This window comes from Macaca nemestrina, chromosome 4, assembly GCF_043159975.1.
Source record: "Macaca nemestrina isolate mMacNem1 chromosome 4, mMacNem.hap1, whole genome shotgun sequence".
In the NCBI taxonomy this organism is placed as follows: Eukaryota; Metazoa; Chordata; class Mammalia; order Primates; family Cercopithecidae; genus Macaca; species Macaca nemestrina.
The window spans coordinates 19,355,517-19,374,555 of NC_092128.1; the positions used below are offsets into that span (position 1 = coordinate 19,355,517).

Genomic DNA, 19,039 nt, shown 5'->3' on the forward strand with positions numbered 1-19,039 from the left:
AGTATTTCCCTACACAAGGAAGAAGCAAGAGGATTGTGGATAGGGAGTTTTATTCCATTTTTTTTTTTTTTTTTTTTTTTTTTCGAGACAGAGTCTTGCCCTGTCACCCAGGCTGGAGTACAGTGGCTCAATCTCGGCCCACTGTAACCTCCGCCTCCCAGGTTCAAGCAATTCTTCTGCCTCAGCCTCCCAAGTAGCTGGGACTATAGGTGCGTGCCACCACGCCCAGCTAATTTTTGTATTTTTAGTAGAGACAGGATTTCGCCATGTTGACCAGGCTGGTGTTGAACTCCTGACCTCGGGCAATCCACCCACCTCGGCCTCCCAAAGTGCTGGGATTACAGGCATGAGCCACCAAGCCCGGCCAGGGAGTTTTATTTCTAAAGCTAGGTGGTAGGTACTTCATTGTTGGTTATATTAATCTTTTCACCTTTTTATGTAAATAAATGAAACAGTTGTTTAGTGTATACGCTTTAATATATTTCAACAGAGTATTCCATATCAGAAAGAAAGTGGCTTTAAAAAATGAGGAAGCTGGGTGCAGTGGCTCACACCCATAATCCCAGCACTTTGGGAGGCTGAGGCGGGAGGATTGCTTGAGCTCAAAAGCTCAAGAACAGCCAGGGCAACATCGTGAAATCCTGTCTCTACCATAAAATACAAAGATTAGCTGGGTGTGGTAGTGCGTGCCTGTGGTCCCAGCTACTCAGGAGGCTGAGGAGGGAGGACTGCTTGAGCCCAGGAAGTTGCAGTGAACCAAGATCGTGCCACTGCACTCCAGCCTGGACAACAGAGCGAGACCCTATCTCAAAAAGGAAAAAAAAATAGTAATAATAAGGAAGAGGGATGATCTGTTTATTTCATTGTTTTCACATGGACTTAGACGTATTATAGACAAGTGGTTTAGTACTGTTCGGCTGCCTACTCTATGCCAGGCCTATGCAAGGTGCCCCCATGATGCTCTGTTTCACCTAATCTTCATACCCGTACCCAGAAGTAGGTACACAGCCAGTACCTAACAGGGCCGGGATTCGACCCCGTGAACACTGGGATCCCAAGTGTGGGCCACAACCTCTTGACTTCTGCAGCCTCTACACCTCCACTGGAGGCCATTCCCCTGCAGGGTCACATGATCTGGACGTGACCTGGGAATGCTTCTCAGTGTGTGCAGTCAAGAGAGTGAATGGAGCTAAATTATCAAAACTTCCATATTGATGGTGTCCAAAATGACAGTTGTTTTTCCTCTTTCTATAGAAAGATAGAATTTTCAGCGTCTTGCTATGAGAACGTTGGAAAGAAATTATCCCCCTCTTTCTTAGGTGCAGATTTTGTCTGACACTTCATGTGTGTTTAAAGTATTTTTGATGTCCCAAAATAGTAATGAGGCGATTCTTTAAGATGGTTCCATGGGGTGGAGCTGTAGCAGGGAAGGTGAGGAACAGCAAATGAGAGATCAGTTATAACAGAACCTGGAGATGCCCACTCACAGCATTCAGGAACCAACAGCCCTACCTGCCTGAACCCGAACCAAGAACAGAAACAGCCCCCATGGAAGCAACTGAAATGTGATGATCAACCCAAAAAACCATGTAAACTCTGAAACAGAAAGGCCAAGATGTCTGCCTCTCACATAGGAGGTACTGACAAGGTGGCATTGCCAGCTCCGGGGAAAACTGGCAACTGCTGGGGGTGTGCACTTGGTGTAGATTCATTCCTTCTACAAATGTGTATGGAGCACCTGCATGCCCAGGCTGCATGCTAGGCACTGGAGATAGAGCAGCGACATGGGGGTCGGGGGACTTGCGCTGCTCTGTGTGTGGTGGCCACCCCTGCCTGGCCACTTACTAAGGCTCAGCTCAGACTCCTCCTGGGAAGCCCATCCTGCTTTCGCTCTCCTCCAGTTTCCCCCATCTTTGTGTACTGCGTACACACTTCACACACTGTATGTCAGATGTCACTATGCTGCTACCTTGGTTAGACAGTAAACTCCTGGAAGAGCCACGAGGTCTGGTTTACTTTTTGATCTTTAGCACCCAGCACAGTACCTGGCCCAGAGGAAACACTTAGTAAATGGTGGTTGAATATTCTAATAAGTGAGTGAAGACAGCTTGAAACAGATTCTGGCTCAGAATGACCATCAGTAAGAATGAGCTTCTCTGAAGATTAAGCATGCTTTAGCAACCATCCAACATGCTTCAGGTGGCTGGATGAAAAGAAACATTTTACGGCCTGGCACGGTGGCTCACACCTGTAATCCCAGCACTTTGGGAGGACGAGGCAGGGGGATCACGAGGTCAGGAGATCGAGACCATCCTGGCTAACACGGTGAAACCCCGTCTCTACTAAAAAAAAAAAAAAAAAAAAAAACAAAAAAATTAGCTGGGCATGGTGGCGGGCGCCTGTAGTCCCAGCTACTCGGGAGGCTGAGGCAGGAGAATGGCGTGAACCCGGGAGGCAGAGCTTGCAGTGAGCCGAGATCACGCCACTGCACTCCAGCCTGGGTGACAGAGCGAGACTCTGTCTCAAAAAAAAAAAAAAAAAAAAAAAAAAAACAAAAAACATTTTAGACTTGACTTTGAACTTCTAGTACCTCAGAGCCTTATAGACTAGCAGAGGAGGGGGACAAGGCCTCTGCAAGATCAGATCACAGCAAAATGGTCTGAAGTCCCCAAAGATTCCCAGGGGCCAGATGGGGAACTACCTCCCTTACTTGAGGGTTTATGGGCTGGGTGTTGAGCAGCTGTTTATGAGGCAGCTTCTGTGTGCCAAGCTGAGGATCAAGGACAAGTAAGACGCAGACCCTGCCCTCCAGGAGGTATAGTAGAGGCAGATATGCAAACGTATTTATGTGTCAAAAATGACAATTATTTACTCTCTTTCCCCAGAACAAGAATGTTTAGTGGCTTGCTTTGGGAATGTTGGAAAGGAATGAGTCGTCTTTCTTAGGTGCAGATTTTGTCTGACACTTCATATATATGTTTATTTTTGATGTCCCAAAATAGCGATGAGGAATTTCTTTAAGATGGTTCTGTGGGGCCAGTGGGTGCTCAGTATTTATTGGACCAGTCTGGTCTGAGTATGTCACTGATCTTTGTATCCTTATCACCTGGTAGAGCCAGCACAGAGACAGTGGGCAGTGTCTGTTTGAATAAGGAAGAATGGAAGGGGGCAGGGAGGGGGGCAGGCTGTATCCGAAATATGTCTCATGAGTACAGAGAAAAGGCTGCACCCTTAGGGATGGGAGAGGGATCCAGAGGGGATCGGAAAAGGTTGAAACCAAAGGCAAGAGAGCAGCAGGTGGCTGTGGTGAGGCCCAGGTGGAGGAGCACGCGATTTAGCATGTTGCAGTGGGACTGCGCGGGATAAAAAGGCTTCAACAGAAGAGCTAAGATAGAGGCTCTAGAGGGCATAATGACAATGGCCATAAAATAAGAGGTTTGGACTAAATCCCTGAGGTCCCAAGTCCTAACCCTGCATGACCCAGGTGCCACTTCCACCCCTCCTGCTCCTCCTGTCATTTTTACTATAATTCTTTCGTTGGCCACCTACAAAGTAGTTGTCCTCGGCACTCTTGCTGTCTGTCCTGAGTGTGAGCCGGGATGCTCGTGCCGCTCTCTGGGCCTCAGCTTCTCCTCCTCCTTGGGCTAAATCCTGCCCCCTCATGCCCAGCCTTGATTGCTGCATAACGATTCAGCCCTTCTCTCTTTGTCTGCACTGCCTTAGAGCTTTGTCTTAATCCATATTTTAACACTTTTTTATATTTAGTAGAGGTTTATTTGATCAACAGATGCTTGATGAGTGGCTACCAAATGCCTGTGCTGCCCTCATAGACTTGGTCAGGGAAGACAGACAGTGAGCAGGTTAAGAAAGTGCTGTGAAGTGGCATTTATGGCACCCTATATGAAGACTAACTGGTGTCAAGGGAGGCCTGTCTGTAGCGTGACAGTTGAGCTAAGATTTGAGGGATGAGAAGGAGGCAGCCATGTGACAGCCAGCAGGGAGAGCATTTAAGGCAGAAGCAACAGCATCCCATGAAGACTCTAGCTCCAAAGGAGCCCCTGGTACTCTTGGAAATAGAAAGGAAACTGACGGGCCTGCAACATATTGAGCTAGGAGAGTGGTTGGCAGGGACAGTGGAGAGGTGGGCAGGGTCCCAGTCGTGGAGGCCCCATGGCCATGGAGGGGTTTAGATTTCATTCCAAGTCCAGTGGGGAGCCCCTGAAGGCTTAAGCAAGGGGGAGTGCCATCTGTTCCCTGTGGCTGCCATGGAGGAAGTGGGCAGGAGGAAGGGAGAGACAAGTGGAAAGGCTGTGGTGGAAGCTCCAGGTGATGCAGGGGTGACCAGCTCCACTGCTGCGGCAGGGGGGATGGAGAATCAGGGGCTGACTTGAGACTTTGGAGCTGGCCATGTTAGCGGATAGATGGTGGGGATGAAGAAATCAAACATCTTTCCTGGATTTCTGCCTAAGCAGCTGGAGGGTGGTGATTCCATTTCATAAAATGAGGAGGACAGTGGAAGGAATATGTTTAGAGAGGGGGATCAGAGAAGAGTTCCCTTCTGGACTTGTGGAATTGGAGATGACTATGAGACATTCCAGAGGCAATACCAGGCTTCCAGAATGTAAATCTAGAGCCAGAAGAATTCCAAGATGGAGACAAACCTGGAAATACCAATGGAATTTAAACCTGTGGAGTGAGTAAGATGACTGAGTCAGTTTCCTAGGGCTGCTGAAATAGGTACCACAAAATACTGGCTTAAAACAAAAGACATCCAAAATCAAGGTGTCAGCAGGGCCATGCTCCCTCTGAAGGCTCCAGGGTTAGAGCCTTCCTTGTCTCTTCCCTCCTCAGGTGGTTCCAGGTGTTCCTTGGCTTGTGGCCGCATCACTCCAGTCTCTTCTTCAGTTTTCACACGACCATCTTGCTGCTGTGTCAGTCTCTATGTCCAGATTTCCCTCTTATATGGATGTGAGTCACACTGGATTAGGGCCCACCTGCTCCATTATGACCTCATCTTAGCTAATTATATCTGCAACAACTCCATTCCTAAATAAAGTCACATGCTGAGGTGCCAGGAATTAGGAGTTCAACATAACTTTTGGGGGGACACAGTTCAACCCATAACAATTATCTAGGGCAAGGGTAGAAGGAGAGAAGAGGCGGGCTTAGGACTTGGCCAACACACAGCAGTTGGGTAGAAGAGGGCGAGTCTACAAAGGAAATGGGCAAGCCACAAGCAGAGAGGTGGGACAGATATGGGGAGCAAGCGATGCCATGAAAACCAAGAATAAGTGTTTCAGGGCAGGAAGGAATGATCACCCGCATGAAAGAAATGCAGCTCCCAGTCACAAAGCTAAGAAGTTGATCAACGGATGTGACAGCATGGAGATCACTGCTGATCTCAGCAAGTGCAGCGCGTCAGTGATGCAGAGTGTCCAACTCCAGTTAAAGGAGGCTGAGCAAATGCTGTGAGGTGAAGAGGTGGGAACCGCAGGGGGAGATGACTCTCCAGAGAGTGGGCCTTGAAGGGGAGCCGAGAACTAGGGCAACAGCTGCTGGGAGACGAAGGGATTAGGAAAGGTTTGTGTTTGGGGCTTTTGTTTTGTTTTTTGTGTTCTGCTTTGTTTTCTAACGTGGGAGCCGCTAGAGCATGTGGTGTACTGTGTCGGCTCAATTTTTATGTCTGTGTGTTTCTGTGACACACATTTTGTATTCGACTTGAGTTGTCCTGTGTGCTTTGATGTGGCTTTCCCAGCATCGGCGGCCTTCATGGACAGTACTGTCTCCCAGCCACCTAGCCAGATGTCTGGGTATTTGTTCTTTATGGTCGCAGCAGGAACATTCTGCATCATGTATCATGGTACCCTGAATGGCTGCCATTTCATTTTCTTGGTGGACTACAAGCAATTTTCACAGGCCCCGTTCATGTCATGTCAGTCGTCAAAGTCTGTCTGGTATTTCCTGCTAAAGAACATCACTAAAGTGCCTTTGTGTGGCCATTTTAGTTGTTGCAGTCTGCCTTGTTCATCACTGGGGAATAGAAACTGGAAAACAAGGTTTCCATGGATTAGGAACAGCCTTCCGGGCCATGAGAACCATGTAACTAACCTGATAGGAAGGACAGGCATGTAGTCGAGTTCAGAGAAGTCCCCCGGGGCCAGACTGGCCTCTTCCTAAGACTTGAGTGTCAAACATCCAAACCTACAGACTGGAGTGTCAAGCATCCAAATGTCAGGCTGCAAGAGGGCAGGGGCCAGCCGAGGGATCAGGTGACAAGAATCGGGGGACAGAGGTGAGAATGTGCTTGATCCTTGAGCAAGCAGTCCAGGCCAAAACTCTCCTCCCACGAAGAGGCCTAGATCCATGTGAGAGGAGGCAGGAGGCCACCCCTGACTCTAGAACAGGGAGGGCAGAAAGAAACAGGTTCTGACACCATAATACTTTTTTTGACAGTGTTCTTTTCAGATATTCCCTTCTTTTCTGGCCTGGTGTAGTGGCTCCTGCCTGTAATCCCAGCACTTTAGGAGGCTGAGGCAGGTGGATCACTTGAGATCAGGAGTTTGAGTCCAGCCTGGCCAACATGGTGAAACCCCATCTCTACTAAAAATAAAATTAGCCAGGCCTGGTGGTGGGCGCCTGGAATCCCAGCTATCTGGAAGGCTGAGGCACAAGAATCGCTTGAACCCAGGAGGCACAGGTTGCAGTGAACCAAGATCATGCCACTGCACTCCAACCTGGGCAACAGAGAGAGACTCTGTCTCAATTAAAAAAAAAAAAAAAAAACACACACACACAGATAATCCCTTCTTTTCTAAGGGATGTGATTTTTTAAATAAACTGAAATGATCTCTAAAGGCACTGCTAGAGGCAATCTGGCAGTAATCTCATCAGTTACACACAATGGTGAGTGAACCTGGGGGCCCTGGTGAATGGCCAACACTGACACAGGTGGCCTAGGCAGGTGGCGGGCTCGTGACCACATGGGAGATGAGGTTGCTGCAGGGACATGTCGTGCCACCACAGGCATCCCCAGCTCATCAGTGCCTGTGGGTAAGAGTGGCCCCTGACGCTACATGCACGGTCCAGTGTGGGGACCAAAGGAGACAAAGGCCAAAGACGGGGTGAAGTGCCAGGCAGAACACGGGCAGCTGAAGATGCCCAGCAGCAAGGGATGGGGACAACGGAAGGCTCATTAAATAGCACCAGGGCAACTCGCTCCACCCCCCAGCGGTCACTCCTCCTGCTGCCCAGACCAGCAACTGTGGCTGGCACTCTAGAAGCACCTAGTAGCCAGTACCCAGTCTCCAGTTCTGAGGAAAGGAATAAACTCCTCTTTTTTTTGAGACAGGGTCTTGCTCTGTTACCAGGCTGGAGTGCAGTGGTGCAAATCATGGCTTATGGCACCTGCAAACTCCTAGGCTCAAGCGATCCTCCCACTTCATCTCCTGAGTAGCTGGGACCACAGGTGCGCACCTCCATGCCTGGCTAACTTTTTTTTTTTCTTTTTACAACAGACTCTCACTTTGTTACCCAGGCTGGAGTGCAGTGGTGCCATCCCAGCTCACTGCAGCCTCTGCCTCCTGGGTTCAAGCGATTCTCATGCCTCAGCCTCCTGAATAGCTGGGATTACAGGCGTGCGCCACCACACCCAGCTAATGTGTGTATTTTTAGTAGAGATAGGGTTTCACCATATTGGCCAGGCTGGTCTTGAACTCCTGACCTCAAATGATCCTCCCACCTTGGCCTCCCAAAGGGCTGGGATTACAGGCCCGAGCCACTGCACCTAGCTATTTTTTTTTTTTTTTTTTTTTAGAAACAGGATCTCACTGTGTTGCCCAGGCTGGTCTGAAACTCCTGGACTCAAGTGATCCTCCCATCTCACCCTCCCAAAGTGCTAGGATTCCAGGCATGAGCCACCACCCCTGGCCAAACTCCATTTTACATGTGAAAAATCGAAACTTTGTAATAAGACACTTTTGGGTTTTGTTTGTTTTGTTCTTTTCAATACTATTATATAAAGAAAAAAGGTTATCAATGAGAATAAATTTGAAGGGGGAAGAGGAGATGCTTTTTCAGTAGAGAAAAATTCAGCTAGAAGATCCAAGACCAGTGGGGGTGTTTCTGATTGCCCCCTTCCTCTCCACTCTCATGCTAGGTGGGTGAAAGGTAACCGAGAAAGGGCTCCCCAGCTCCCTTCACTCCCACTCCAGGCTGCAGAAAGGGCGGGAAAGTAGCCTCTTCTAGCGTCGCTTAGTCACGTGGAAAATTTATAGAGAAGACAAAAGTCAAGCTAATGCATTTCATTATCAGTAGAATGCCTTGAGCCACTTTTGTTTTGTTTTGTTTTGTTTTGTTTTGTTTTTAAGACAAGGTCTATCTCTGTCGCCCAGGCTGGAGTACAGTGGTGCAATCTCAGCTCACTGCAAACTCTGCCTCCCGGGTCCAAGCAATCCTCCCACCTCAGCCTCCCAGGTAGCTGGGACTATAGGCACACACCACCACACCCTGCTAATTTGGGTTTTTTTGTTTGTTTGTTTTTGGTAGAGACAGGGTTTTACCATGTTGCCCAGGCTGCTCTTGAACTCCTGGGTTCAAGCAGTCCACCTGCCTCGGCCTCCCAAAGTGCTGGGATTACAGGCATGAGCCACCGCGCCTGGCCTTGAGACATATGTTTAAAAAAACATAAGCTGTGTTCATATCTCAAACTTTGAGCCTGGTTTTGTCCAAAACATACCCCTACCTAATCATGACCAATTCTTAGAAAAGAAGATGTAGCTGGGTGGTCTCTTTGGTGTTGATTACCAACTCCCTGTGAAATGTTCTCTTGGGGTTTAGGTGATTTCCTTGAAGGGACATTCAGGAACAGGTTGTTCATGGAGTTTATGCTGGAATCCTGGTTGATACAAAACTCTGTATTGATGAATGGAGTTCTATAATTGTAATATTAGGTAACTTTTAAGAAGATTAGCTTTTTAGAAGTTAATAAAAATAAAAAAAAAAGCAATGTTTCCTTAAAAAAGTGTGATGTAGGCCGGGTGCAGTGGCTCAAGCCTGTAATCCCAGCACTTTGGGAGGCCGAGACGGGCGGATCACGAGGTCAGGAGATCAAGACCATCCTGGCTAACATGGTGAAACCCCGTCTTTACTAAAAAGTACAAAAAAAAACTAGCCGGGCGAGGTGGCGGGCACCTGTAGTCCTGGCTACTCGGGAGGCTGAGGCAGGAGAATGGCATAAACCCGGGAGACGGAGCTTGCAGTGAGCTGAGATCCGGCCACTGCACTCCAGCCTGGGCAACAGAGCAAGACTCCGTCTCAAAAAAAAAAAAAGAAAGTGTGATGTAAATTCTTAAGAAAGGATAATTGGCATAAACAGATATTGGATTTAATCCCATTATTTTGGCAGTGGGGCAGCTTGCTTTATATATTCCTGAAAATAGAATACCTTGAGTTGGGTGTGATTGTGCATTCCTGTAGACCCAGCTACTCAGGAGGCTGAGGTAGAAGGATTGTTTGAGTTCAGAAGTTCAAGACTATAGGAGCTATGATCATGCCTGTGAATAGCCACTGCACTCCAGCCTAGGCAACATAGTGAGCTCCCATCTCTAGAGAGACAGAAGAAAATAGAAGACCTGCATTTCAGAATTGCTTTGTAAAAACCAGGCATTCTCTGATGATTAGTTTCCCAGACTTTCAGCTACAAAAGATAACTTAAGAATATCTCTAAACTGGTTGTTAGCTCATCTGATTGGCATGTGAAAGTACTGAAGTCAGTAGGTGTGGTTCCCTGTAGGTGTGTTCTAAAGACAGACTTATCCTTCATCTCAGCCAACCTTCTAAGTGGGTCCTCCACGAATGGAGGGGACCAAGCCAAAGAATGGAAGGATCACTGTAGCACAGCGCCTCTCCTGAGAGCCACGGGCCCTTCAGAGGAGGATTCAGTAACGGCACCCCAGGTTTGAAAGATAGTATTCATATAGAAACAGCTGCCTGCATTTCCAACTTGCTAATGGTTTCTTCCATTCTTCATTTTCAGGGCCCCTGAGATCATCCTTGGTTTACCATTTTGTGAGGCAATTGACATGTGGTCCCTGGGCTGTGTGATTGCAGAGCTGTTCCTGGGCTGGCCGTTATATCCAGGAGCTTCAGAGTATGATCAGGTGGGTCCAGATGACACAGATATTCACAAGACCTCATTCTTCATCTGGAAAATAGCCTGGATTAGCACTGCATTGATTACATGACAAAGGGGCGGGACTGTGGAATGTCACGTTGTCTCCCAAACCTTGCTTCCCTTAACCTTGCTATTTTTTCTTTACTCCTTTCTCTTTTCCCTTTTTCTTTTTTCTCTTTTTTGTTAACTTCTTTCCCTACAAAAATTGTCATTTTCATTTTTCTCAAAGCCAGCAGAGCCATTAGTGTACCATATGTATAGTGACAGGAAAAGCCCTGACCTCATTCTTATCTTTTCTTGCAGATTCGGTATATTTCACAAACACAGGGTTTGCCTGCTGAATATTTATTAAGCGCAGGGACAAAGACAACTAGGTTTTTCAACCGTGACACGGACTCACCATATCCTTTGTGGAGACTGAAGGTAGGAAGAGCATCCCCTCCACTCCTCACGGTGGCCCGGCGCTTAGGGAAGAGGGCCGTAGACTCATTAGTGGGGAGCTTTTGATTCAGTCAGCAAAATGAGGGCGTTGGGGTGCTGTTGTTAATACACGGTGTGACTGAATCTGAATGCTTAGAAGCCCCACTTTCTCTTGGCCTATCACCGCCTGTGAGAGTCCCACATTATGATTGCTGAACTCCCAGGATTTAATCCGATAAGCCTTGATGACTGTCTGATTTGTGCTAGGGAGAGAAACAAACCCCACTCTGCCCTTTAGAGCTGGCAGTTCCAGCGGGAGACGGGACCATGTGCCACAAGCTCCCGCCCCTCTGTAATAAGGGCCCTGTTCCTGGTCAAGAATGGGTGTGGGTGCCAAGGGGAAGGAGCATTTAGTTCTGCCTGCAGCAGAGGGGAAAGGAGGAGCGTTTGAACTGGGCACTGAAGAATGAAGAGGGAGTGCAGTGGCTCATGCCTGTAATCCCAGCACTTTGGGAGGCTGAGGCCAGCAGATCACTTGAGGTCATGAATTCGAGACCAGCCTGGCCAACATGGTGAAACTCCGTCTCTACTATAAAGTATAAAAATTAGCTGGGCATGGTGGCATGCGCCTGTAATCCCAGCTACTCGAGAGGCTGAGGCATGTGAATCGCTTGTACCTGGGAGACGGAGGTTGCAGTGAACTGAGATTGTGCCACTGCACTCCAGCCTGGGCGACAGAGTGAGACTGTGTCTCAAAAAAAAGACAAGGAACAATGAAGCGGGTTTGCCCAGTAGAGAAGTGCAGGGTGGCGGCTGGGGTGGTGGGGGTTAGGGAGAGGGATTCCAGGCAAAGGAGGCTGCCTGATGAACCCATGGGAGCGTCCTGAGGCCCAGGGAGGCGTCTGGTTCACTCTAGTGACCATAAACCTGAAACTCCAAGGCAGGGGCTTCACTTTAACAGAAACATAGTTTGCTTTCGCTTTGATCTGTGCCTAGCAATTAAAATCGAAGTATGTTCCTGGTAAAAATAAAATAATAAAGTCCTAAATATGTTTCATTTTAGGTATTTCTTTTTGTGCAGCAGGGTGGGGGGATGTTTGTTTTGTTGTTGTTTTGGGTTTTTTTTTTTTTTTAATGGAAACTGCAGCCAAATTCTAATATGGTTTAAAGATAATATATATCCACTAGTGACAAAAGACTGAGAAAAGAGATTTGGGAACTGAGCAAGCACTCAGGCTAATGATGGGAGGCCTGGCATTTAGCAACTGTGAGGGTGAGTGTCCAGTAAAAAGAGTCCTCCAGTGAAGGAGGGTGAGGCTGGAGTTCGCTGCTGGGTTTTATTGAAGAGCCTCAGTCCCACATGTCCAGCTGTTCCCAGGACTTAAGCCGCTCCAGGTGTGCTGTCCTTGAGTGAGATTTTAAGGATTAATTACCTCTGGATTACCTCATGGAAGAGTCCAAAAACCCATAATAATTGGAAACAGCAGTTTCCCCAGCCATTTGGGGAATGTATGTCTGTGTCTCAGCCGCCAATAGAGGGGCAGCCCAACCACAGACTGTGGGACCAGCTGCCACCTATTGGCCATGTGACCACGGCAAGTGCCTTGGGTTCTCTCTTCCTGTTTCCCCATCTGGAAAATGGGGATAGTAATTGTGCTACCTAATGTGGTTGTCAAAACTATTAAATGAATAAATGTGCTTTAGAACAATGTCTGGCACGTAGCAAGAGCTATGTGCATAAGGGTTTATTAAATAAAATTGGAAAATGCATGGAAAAGTCCTTTGCTTTTCCACAATGGAATCTTGTCTTATTCCTTAGACTCAGAGAAGGCTGTAAGCTGATCAAGGATGTAGCATACCTTGATCAGCTTGTGGTATGGAGCAAGACTGCTCCGTACCTGACTGACAGCCGGCCCCTGACACATGTGCATGGGAAGGAGGAGGGATGGGTTGGTGTGGATGAAGAGAGAAAGGAATTGCAGTGCAGGCCACTGAAGAATCAAAATCTCTTCTGAAAGGTGGGAAAGAGACCCTCTGTGAGACACAGGAATTCCAGGCTTGAGTCCCAGTGGTGAGGAGCTAAGTCACATTACCAATTGGCTTTTGCCTCTCTTGGCAGACACCAGATGACCATGAAGCAGAGACAGGGATTAAGTCAAAAGAAGCAAGAAAATACATTTTCAACTGTTTAGATGATATGGCCCAGGTAAGCTTCATGGGTGAGTATGAAATGTGAGCCCTTTAAAACCAAGGGCAGCAAGACTTCTGCAATAGTAATATAAGATAATGGGTTGAAATCCACATTATTCAACTGCAGTGGTTGACCTTGACCTCAAACAGTTACAGCCAACCTTAGTAAGAATACCATTTGGTGTGTAAAACATTTTTAAAACGTCATACCAGCTCCATAAAAATCATTCCAGTTGGCCAGGCATGGTGGCTCATGCCTGTAATCCCAGCACTTTGGGAGGCTGAAATGGGTGGATGACCTTAGGTCAGGAGTTCGAGACCAGCCTGGCCAACATGGCGAAACCCCATCTCTACTAAAAATACAAAAATCAGCTGGGCATGGTGGTGAGTGCCTGCAATCTCAGCTACTTGGGAGTATGAGGCAGAAGAATCGCTTGAACCCAGGAGGCAGTGAGCTGAGATCACGCCACTGCACTCCAGCCTGGGCAACAAGATCAAAACTCTGTCTCAAAAAAAAAAAAAAAAAAATCATTCCAGTTTATTGGTTCCCACTTGTAATATAGTACTGGCCAATCTTCCTGATGTTATCGTGAGAAGAATTCCAGCCCATTAGTACCCATGGATTTAATGCTCATGATTGAGTGTATATGTTTCCTGGGGCAGCTGTTAGAAGGTACCATGAACTGGATGGCCTAAGACAACAGATTTTCACTCCCCCACAGTTCTGGAGGCCAGAAATTGGAAGTTGGGCTTCAGCAGGCCTATGTTCACTGTAAAGGCCATTAGGGAAGAGCATCCATGTCTGTCTCCCAGCTTCTGGCAGCTCTGGCAATCCTCAGCATTGTTTGACTTGTAGCTGCATCCCTCTAATCTCTGCTTCCTTCTTCACATGGCTTTTATCCTGTGTCTTCTCTGTGCTTCTGTGTCCACATCTCCCTTGCCTTGTCACTGGGCCCACCATAATCGAGTATGACCTCATCTTAATTTGATTACCTCTGCAAAGACCCTATTTCCAAATAAGGTCACATTCACACCTACTGGGGACTGGGACTTTAATATACTTTTAGGGGGATACAATTCAATCTGCTACACAGTCTCAGCTCACTGGCAGGGACCACAGGCTCTCACCTTTGTGCCCCAGAGAAAATTCTAGAACTTCAGCTATTTTTAGTGGGAAAACTAGTCTGAAACCAGGACAATCCAAAGTGAATTTTCTCTTTAAAGCAATGAGAAACAACGCCATACATCATTCTCAGCCAACTATCGCAAGAACAGAAAACCAAACACCGCATGTTCTCACTCATAGGTGGGAATTGAACAATGAGATCACTTGGACACAGGAAGGGGAACATCACACACCGGGTCCTGTTGTGGGGAGCGGGGAGGGTGGAGGGATAGCATTAGGAGATATACCTAATGTAAATGACGAGTTAATGGGTGCAGCACACCAATATGGCACATGTATACATATGTAACAAACCTGCACATTGTGCACATGTACCCTGGAACTTAAAGTATAATAATAATAAAAAAAAAGCCATACACCAGTAAACACTTAGCACCCCTCTTACTGTAGATGAGTATAACCAAAAATCATGATTCTGAGTAAAGTGTGCTTGTCAGTTGATTAGTAACTTAGATTGTCTGAGAAAACTGAAATTGGTTTCCAGACCATGTCCTGGAAAATATACAAATCACCACAAAACAAGCCTTTTAAAAGCGATCGTAGTAGAGACTCACCCTTGGAAGAAAAATCCTGTGTTCAGATATCCTGCCTGTCTTGGCCAGAGGTGACTCCATTGAACACAGGGACTAAAATAATTCTGGCCCTAACTGGGGGAGCCATGAGAAGGATGATATGCTGTAGGTGGAGGAGGGGCACACTCGGCCCTTCCACTTCCCTCTAAAGGTTAAATACATACATACATAGACTTTTCTGCATCTTATTTCTACTGCTTGGCTGTGATTCTTTTTTAAAAATTGTGGCAAACAGCATAAAATTTATCATCTTAGCCTTTGTTAAGGGTACAGTTCAATAGTATTAACACTCCCATTGTTATGCAGCCAGTCTGCAGGACTCTTTTCATCTTGTGGTTATTTTTAATGAGGAGTGATGAAAGCTGCATTTCAACTTAACTGATGAAAGCAGGAGCAGTTTACATCCTGTCATTCAGCTATATTTGCAGGTCCCAGCAGCGGCCCTCTCCCCTTCCTGGGGCACAGCCCCTCTCTGCCTTTCCTGCAGAGAGACAAGCCACATCCTGTGGGCAATGACAACATGTGGGTGGTGCCTCCCATGGGGCAGAGTTCCTGGGAACTGAGAAAGGGGGCTTGAGAGATCAGGAGGAAGTTGCAGGGCAAAAAATAAGGGGAGCCAGGAGAGGGGAGGCACGCTGGGGTCGTCCTTGGTAACCTGTCCTTACTTGCGTCCAGGTGAACATGACAACAGATTTGGAAGGGAGCGACATGTTGGTGGAAAAGGCTGACCGGCGAGAGTTCATTGACCTGTTGAAGAAGATGCTGACCATTGACGCTGACAAGAGAATCACTCCAATCGAAACCCTGAACCATCCCTTTGTCACCATGACACACTTACTGGATTTTCCCCACAGCACACAGTAGGTGTCCTGTTTGATACTTCGTACCAGGGATCAGCAAACTTTAAAGGCCCAGACACTACATATTTTAGGTTTTGCAGCCATAAGGTCTCGGTAACAGCTACTCTGCTGTCACTGTAGCTGAAAGCAGCCACAGATGCAATACATAAACAGATGAGTGAGGCCGCATTCTAATAAAACATTTATGAAAGTGGGCAGGGCCAGGCATGGTGGCTCACGCCTGTAATCCTAGCACTTTGGGAGGCCGAGGCAGGTGGATCACCTGAGGTCAGGAGTTTGAGACCGGCCTGGCCAACATGGTGAAACCCTGTCCCTACTAAAGATACAAAAATTAGCTGGGTATGGTGGGGCGCACCTGTAATCCCAGCTATTTGGGAGGCTGAGGCAGGAGAATCACTTCAACCCAGGAGGCGGAGGTTGCAGTGAGCCAAGATTGCACCATTGCACATCAGCCTGGGTGACAGAGCAAGACTTCGTCTCAAAAAAAGAAAAAAAAAAAAAAAAGAGGCCGGGCACAGTGGCTCATGCCTGTAATCCCAGCACTTTGGGAGGCTGAGGCAGGCGGACCATGAGGTCAGGAGATTAAACCATCCTGGCTAACATGGTGAAACCCCGTCTCTACTAAAAATACAAAAAATTAGCTGGGCATGGTGGTGGGCGCCTGTAGTCCCAGCTACTCTGGAGGCTGACGCAGGAGAATGGTGTGAACCCGGGAGGCGGAGCTTGCAGTGAGCCAAGATCGCTCCACTGCACTCCAGCCTGGGTGACAGAGCGAGACTCCCTCTCAAAAAAGAAAGAAAGAAAGTGGGCAGTGGCTGGATTGGGTTCCTGGCCTGCAGTTGGCTTCACACGGAAAAGGAAGGAAGAGGAGAGCACAGAGCTGGGTGAGCCTGACTCTGGGCATCTGTGCAGGAAGAGAGGTGCCCGAAATGGTAGTCTTTGTAGAGCAAAACCAGTCTCAGGGCCAAAGGTTGCTCCCAGAACCATCCCAGAGTGGACCCAGTCTAGTTTGGGTTTGGATTTGTTCATTCATTTCTTCAGTGTGCTGTGTGCTGGGGTACAGTGGTGAGCAGAGCAGACAGCCCTGCCCACTGGAGCTTGCAATCCACAGGAGACAATGGTATAAAACAAGTGATGCCCAAATCAGCAGGCTGCTCCCAGGACAAGTATCAGGTGTGATGAGAGCATACCACAGGGGAGCATCATTTTGGGGCAGACCAGGAAGACTCCCAGGAAGTGGCCTGTGAAGGATAAGGAAGAGGATGGGCATGAGCAGGCAGGGCATTGCCTGTGTGGACAGGACACTCCCCCATGGGCAGGACCATGCACCCATCCCAGAAGGCAGTAGGTGAGACAGTGAGGCACCCAGTCAGCCAGGGCAGGCCGTACATGTTAAGGTTTTTAATCTTGATCCAAAAAGCAATGGGAACTCATTAAATGATTCTTAAGCAAGGGAATAGCTGGTTAGATCTGTGCTGAGCAAAGATCTGTCTGCTGCCACACAAGTGAAATGAGTCTGGCAAAAAAATGTCCATTGGGTTTAACAATTTGCAAGTTGTCAGTAACACAGTGGCAGCCATTCAGTGGAGTGGTAAAAGCAGAAACCAGTTTAGCAGGTTGAAAGACCAAATGAGAGGTGAAGAAATAGCAACCTTTCATGAAGTGAGGCTATGCAAAAGAAGAAATAGAGGGGTGACTGGGGAGGGGTCAGGGGGATTGTTTTTTAGACAGGGTTCAGAACACAGGGATGGGCTAGTGTCACTGGAAGGATGGATGGAGGAGGGGCGTGTGGATGCAGCGTATGTGCTGGTCTAGTGGAGAAAAGTTGAGGGAGTCCTGTCAGACAGCTTCTGCTTCTCAGAAGTAGGCAATGAGGTTATCTGTTGAGAACAAGGTGGAGGGTGGTTTAGGAAGGGTAGAAAATTTAAGTAGCTGGAGCAGAAGGTGGCAGAGCAAACTGACCAGAGAAATACGGTGGAATTGTTGAGCCCTGAGGTTGGACATGAATCGTTTATAGTGTAACTGATCTCCCCGGGTGAAGGCGTAGAGAAGACAGATCAGTCTCCTGATCTGGACTTGTCCAGGTGGAATTTTTGCCAGGCTTATAAGAGAAGAAGACAGATTGACAAGGAAGCTGATGAGGCTAGCCAGCCAGTAACTGTAATCCAGAATGATGGCTATTGGAGGCTTTGCCCAAAGGGAAAGGAAGTGAAGATGGGAGGGGATCCAAGTAAACGCGGTGTTCTAGTCAATGCAGAGAAGGGTTATCATAGTCATAGTGGAATGAGCCGGATGGAGGAAGAATGTGGCTGGGAAACAGGATGCTTGAACTTACAGTTTCTGGAGGTGGAGCAATTTCAGGTTTGACGGTCCAGGGAATGAATGAGTTGCTGTACTGAGTTGAGGACAAGAGTCACTGGATATAAGAAGTAAGCAGGAAGCTAGCGTGTTTGACAAGGAACCTGTGACTTCTGAAGCCTTCCTGGCGAGGCAGGGAATGGCTTGGAGTGGAAGATCCAGCCAGTGGCAAAGGCCTCAGTGAACGAAGAGGAGAGGAAAGGAAGTCATGGCCGGGCGCAGTGGCTCACACCTGTAATCCCAGCACTTCGGGAAGCCACGGAGGGCGGATCACCTGAGGTCAGGAACTTGAGACCAGCCTGGACAACATGGTAAAACCCCGTCTCTACTAAAAATACAAAAATTAGCCAGGCGTGGTGGGGAGCACCTGTAATTACAGCTACTGTGGAGGCTGAAGCACAAGAATCGCCTGAACCCAGGAGGCGGAGGTTGCAGTGAGCTGAGATAACGCCACTGCACTCCAGCCTGGGAGACAGAGCGAGACTCCGTCAAAAAAAAAAAAAAAAAAAGGAAGCCATTGGTGGATGGGAAGGTAATGGAGGGTCTCACTTCAGCCTCTCAACCCTGAGGTACTTGGGATGTGAAAGAATAAATAAACACATCCTACATCTGCAGGGAAAAGGGGTGTGCTCAAGAGAGCAACAGATTCTGTAAGGATCAACAGGGGAAGGGAATCCTGTGAGAAGAGCCTGGAGATGTGAGAATTGCGCGTATCATGGCGGGCCCTGCTGTCTCCAGAGTCAGAGAGGGCTGGGTCTCAAGGCTGGACCCGCCCCTTCCTGGCCTACAGGAAGTGAGTGGGCGGCACCGCCATGGATAGTGCTGCCTCCTTTTCAGTTTTATGTCTTACTCTCAGTGATGCAAGTCAAATGGCATTGCAAGAACCAGATAGTGCCTCTTTAATGTAAAAGGATGCTTGAAACAACTAAACTCCCATACAAAGAAGGAATCTGGACCCATCCCTCCCCTACTCTTGTTACGGGATTTTTCCTGTTTCTTTTTTTTTTTTTTTTTTGAGTTCAAGTCTTACTCTGTTGCACAGGCTGGAGTGCAGCAGTACGATCTCTGCCCACTGCGTCACTGCAGCCACCGCACAGGTTCAAGCAATTCTCCTGCCTCAGCCTCCCGAGTAGGCACACGCCACCATGCCCTACTAAGTTTTGTAGTTTTAATAGAGACAGAGTTTCACCATGTTGGCCAGGCTGGTCTTGAGCTCCTGACCTCAGGTCGGATTATAGGCGTGAGCCACTGCACCTGACCTGGATTTGTCCTGTTTCCGAGT

General features: G+C 47.9%; 1 protein-coding gene across 10 annotated transcripts in view; it reads left to right on the forward strand.

Annotated features, from left to right (window-relative positions):
• LOC105471291 (homeodomain interacting protein kinase 2) overlaps positions 1-19,039 on the forward strand; it is a 220,021-nt gene that overhangs the window by 137,710 nt on the left and 63,272 nt on the right. For all 10 annotated transcript variants that reach the window (XM_071094373.1, XM_071094379.1, XM_071094375.1 and 7 more), the window contains 4 exons: positions 10,034-10,157; positions 10,475-10,594; positions 12,711-12,797; positions 15,215-15,399. In XM_071094373.1, the coding sequence (XP_070950474.1) occupies positions 10,034-10,157; positions 10,475-10,594; positions 12,711-12,797; positions 15,215-15,399 (516 nt within the window). The remainder of the gene's footprint in view (positions 1-10,033; positions 10,158-10,474; positions 10,595-12,710; positions 12,798-15,214; positions 15,400-19,039) is intronic.